Source organism: Glycine max, chromosome 5 (assembly GCF_000004515.6).
Source record: "Glycine max cultivar Williams 82 chromosome 5, Glycine_max_v4.0, whole genome shotgun sequence".
NCBI classification, from domain to species: domain Eukaryota; kingdom Viridiplantae; phylum Streptophyta; class Magnoliopsida; order Fabales; family Fabaceae; genus Glycine; species Glycine max.
The window spans coordinates 1,516,177-1,519,439 of NC_038241.2; the positions used below are offsets into that span (position 1 = coordinate 1,516,177).

At 31.2% G+C, this 3,263-nt stretch overlaps 1 protein-coding gene across 3 annotated transcripts; it reads left to right on the top strand.

Annotated features, from left to right (window-relative positions):
• The first annotated feature begins 606 nt into the window (after positions 1-606).
• Positions 607-2,201, top strand: LOC102664423 (protein SOB FIVE-LIKE 1). Of its 3 annotated transcripts, none has more exons than XM_006579651.4 (3): positions 607-964; positions 1,180-1,344; positions 1,444-2,201. In XM_006579651.4, exon 3 carries the CDS (start codon positions 1,445-1,447, stop codon positions 1,877-1,879), a length of 435 nt encoding a protein of 144 aa, XP_006579714.1. In that variant the 5' UTR covers positions 607-964; positions 1,180-1,344; position 1,444; the 3' UTR covers positions 1,880-2,201. The 3 variants fall into 3 exon arrangements, with proteins under 3 accessions (XP_006579714.1, XP_006579717.1, XP_006579712.1); XM_006579654.4 differs by having other exon boundaries at positions 607-919; XM_006579649.4 differs by having other exon boundaries at positions 607-1,344.
• The last annotated feature ends 1,062 nt before the right edge of the window (positions 2,202-3,263 follow it).

Below are 3,263 nucleotides of genomic sequence, written 5' to 3' on the forward strand. Positions count from 1 at the left end.
ATGATTTAAAAGATAAACATGAGAATGATTTTAAAAAATATATTGGACTAGATTAAAAATATGTCAAGTGTGTGTCAAATGAGAACATCTCTTATTATGATCAAGGAAAATTATAAATATAAATTATTAAATTTTATTTATATAATTAAAGCTAAAAAGAAAATGCACATAACTTTTTAAAGTAATCATATAATTATATAATCAACATAAATATTTAAAGGTATCAAATTTTTATACTGAAAATTATTGTCACTTAATGCATCCTTGTTAATCTCAAATTCTTTTTTATTTTTAAGAATCAAGGATAGACATCGGAAATTTATAATAATTTATGCATATGGATCAATCAAATGAACTACACTGTTATTCAAAGTTCAATTTCAAAATGAGTTTATGGAAAAAACATCCGTGTCTATAAACAGATACTTGTTATTTTAATTTCCGTTCTGGGTAGCTTTGAAGACATTATTAGGGTGTGGGTGGGACACTGTTTGCAGAAGAAGAATAAAACGTGGGGCATGTGAATTCTCATAACAGGAATTAGGATTGAGCATCTCTATATAACCATGCACTCCCCAATAGATAGACACAACAATCTAGTCACTCAGAAACTTGTCGCATAAAACATTTTCCTAGATACATACTATTATCATAAAAAGCTTACGTACAAGTCAGTTTTCAACATTAGAATCCTTATTGCCACCATGTCTTTCTACAAAGCAAGAAAGAAAAAAACAATTGAGGCATGAAATCATAATAACTTGATTACTCCCCCGACAAGCCAAAAAAGAAGCAGAGGAATTTTAATTTTTCTTCAAACAGAGAGAGCTCCTTTGAAACGCATAGTTTGATTTTGCCATTTTTTTGTGAAGTGAAAAAAGTCCCGCTTGTTTCTCAAGAGAGGACAAGAGAATTAAAGGTTTGAAAGCTGAATCAGGTCATGTGTGTACTATCTAAACAAGAGGTCTTATATTCTCTCAAGTTTTTGTAGCCTGTGCCCTGTGGCATTCCCACCTATTCTGCATTTAATCTATCTTTCATATTTAATGACCTATGCAGAGAAATAATGATGATTGCATCTTCTCTTATGGAACCCAATGACTAACTGAACAACCCCTATGTCCTTATAAAACTCTGGTATTTATGCTTTCTGAGGGTTAATTTCACTTTCATTGACAGCTTCTACCTGTGTCTGGTGCTGGGTAAGTCAGAGAATTAATGCACTTCCAGGTGGTGTTGTGTGGTGAAGACTTGTCCCAAGGTCATTAAAGAGATTCCGATCGTTTTGCTTTGAGTCTTTGATACACACATACATACATATCTCAAGTGGTGGTATTTTCTCAGGTGTCTATCAACAGATACATACTTGTTTTAATTTTCTATTTTAAGCTCTTTGGTTTTTACCATTAATATTTCTCATTCTCCTTCTTGGCACTCCCTCAGGATGGAGCCATTCGGTGCAGAGGAATGTCACAGCAGTGAATCTGGATGGACCATGTATATTGGGTCCTCTATAGATGATGCTGGTGGACATAGTACTGATGATGGTGATGGTGATGATGACAATGACGACGACGACAAAGAAGAAGGTACTCAAGCTCATCCACAAGATGATGATGAAAGTGATGATTCTATGGCTTCTGATGCGTCTTCTGGGCCAAGTCATCATCATGGCTTTGCGGATTTCCGGCGAGATTCTGAAGAGGGAAATCATGACAAGTATTGCTTTGAGAAGAAAGCAAGTAAAACCCAACACAAGCAAATGGAAGGGGAAAAGGTGGAAAAGAAAGGGATGTTACCGGTTGATAGCAAAGATAAGTCTCCAGTTCAGGGTTGTGGCAAGGTGAGAAAAAATTATTTTGTGGGGAAAAGGAAATAGGGTGTATTTCCTTCCCTGCTCCACAGCTGGTTAATTTGTTGCTTAGGTTTTCTTTTGAACTAAATAATTAATTTATAGCTGCAATTACTGTGTAGTCAATTGCATTTCCATAGTTGTTGTGATAGTAATGGCCATTTCACTATATTAGCTACAGCATGCAAGGATTAAAGGGTATGGATGCATATCTGGTTAGTTCTGAAATATGTTGTTCAGATATGTACTAGTATGTTACTTTTTGTACGCTGTCTATAAGCATTACAAACATTGAAGGTTTTTATTATTATTATTATCATTATTATTATAATTTTTATGTTTAGACTTTGATATTCGTAAAACAAGGCATAGGTAGAGCTTCCCCAATTGCATGAGACTCCACCAAGTTGTAGAGAATTGAATAATATTTATGGTATTCGGTTAGTTGATTTAGTCAAGAGAGGAGCTTGAAGGGGAAAGTTTTGTCGAGAAACAAGAAGTCTTCATATGTTCATCTTCGAAGGACCAAGATTCTCTAGAAAAATGACGACTCACAAGATCTAAAATAATTTTGATTCGTTTAGATTGTCCTAATTGTATACCGTGACAAAAGTCTTCTACGCAAGGGTTTATAGCTACTGAAAGTGAACCATTCGGATTAATTAGTTACCATACTGTACTATAACACGCCTACACAAATCATACATAATCATAATCGTAAAGGATACACAACCCCAAATGACTCAAGTAAAATTTACTTGTTTATATTAATATCACACTCTTTAAATTAATTTATTAAATTAATATTTTGGCGTGTCATTATTTATTAATCTTAATTGTATTTTTGTCTCTTCATTTTCTCAATTTTATAAATTTGATGTTTCACTATTTTAATTATGTAAGTCAAGATTAACTTTATGTTAAATTGATGATGAGATGATAGAATGACATGACTTATTTTGTGTGTGTTTAGATTGATGATGATAAAATTGATTTTGAATGAAATTGATTTTATATAATCAAAATTAATTATAAAATAACATGATTTTTGTTTGGATAACATATATTAAAGAGTTAATTTTTTAAGAGAATGTTGTTTGAATACTTTGAATCAAAATTGGTTGAGTATGTAATTATCAAAATGAGTTTTGGTTATTTGTACATATCTTGTGTATTTTTATTTATTATTTATTATTATATTGATATGCTGATTATTAATTTTTTTAAAAATAGGTAGGTTTATAACAAGTATTTTTATAGTAAAATTAATAATTAAAATATTAGCTTGTGAAATAAAATACATTGCCTAAATAAAAACTTGCAATCTAAATTATCATAACAATGTATTTATAAAGTAGTGAAGTGACAAAAAAAAACATAAAAGACCAATAATTCTTAATATAACACAAAA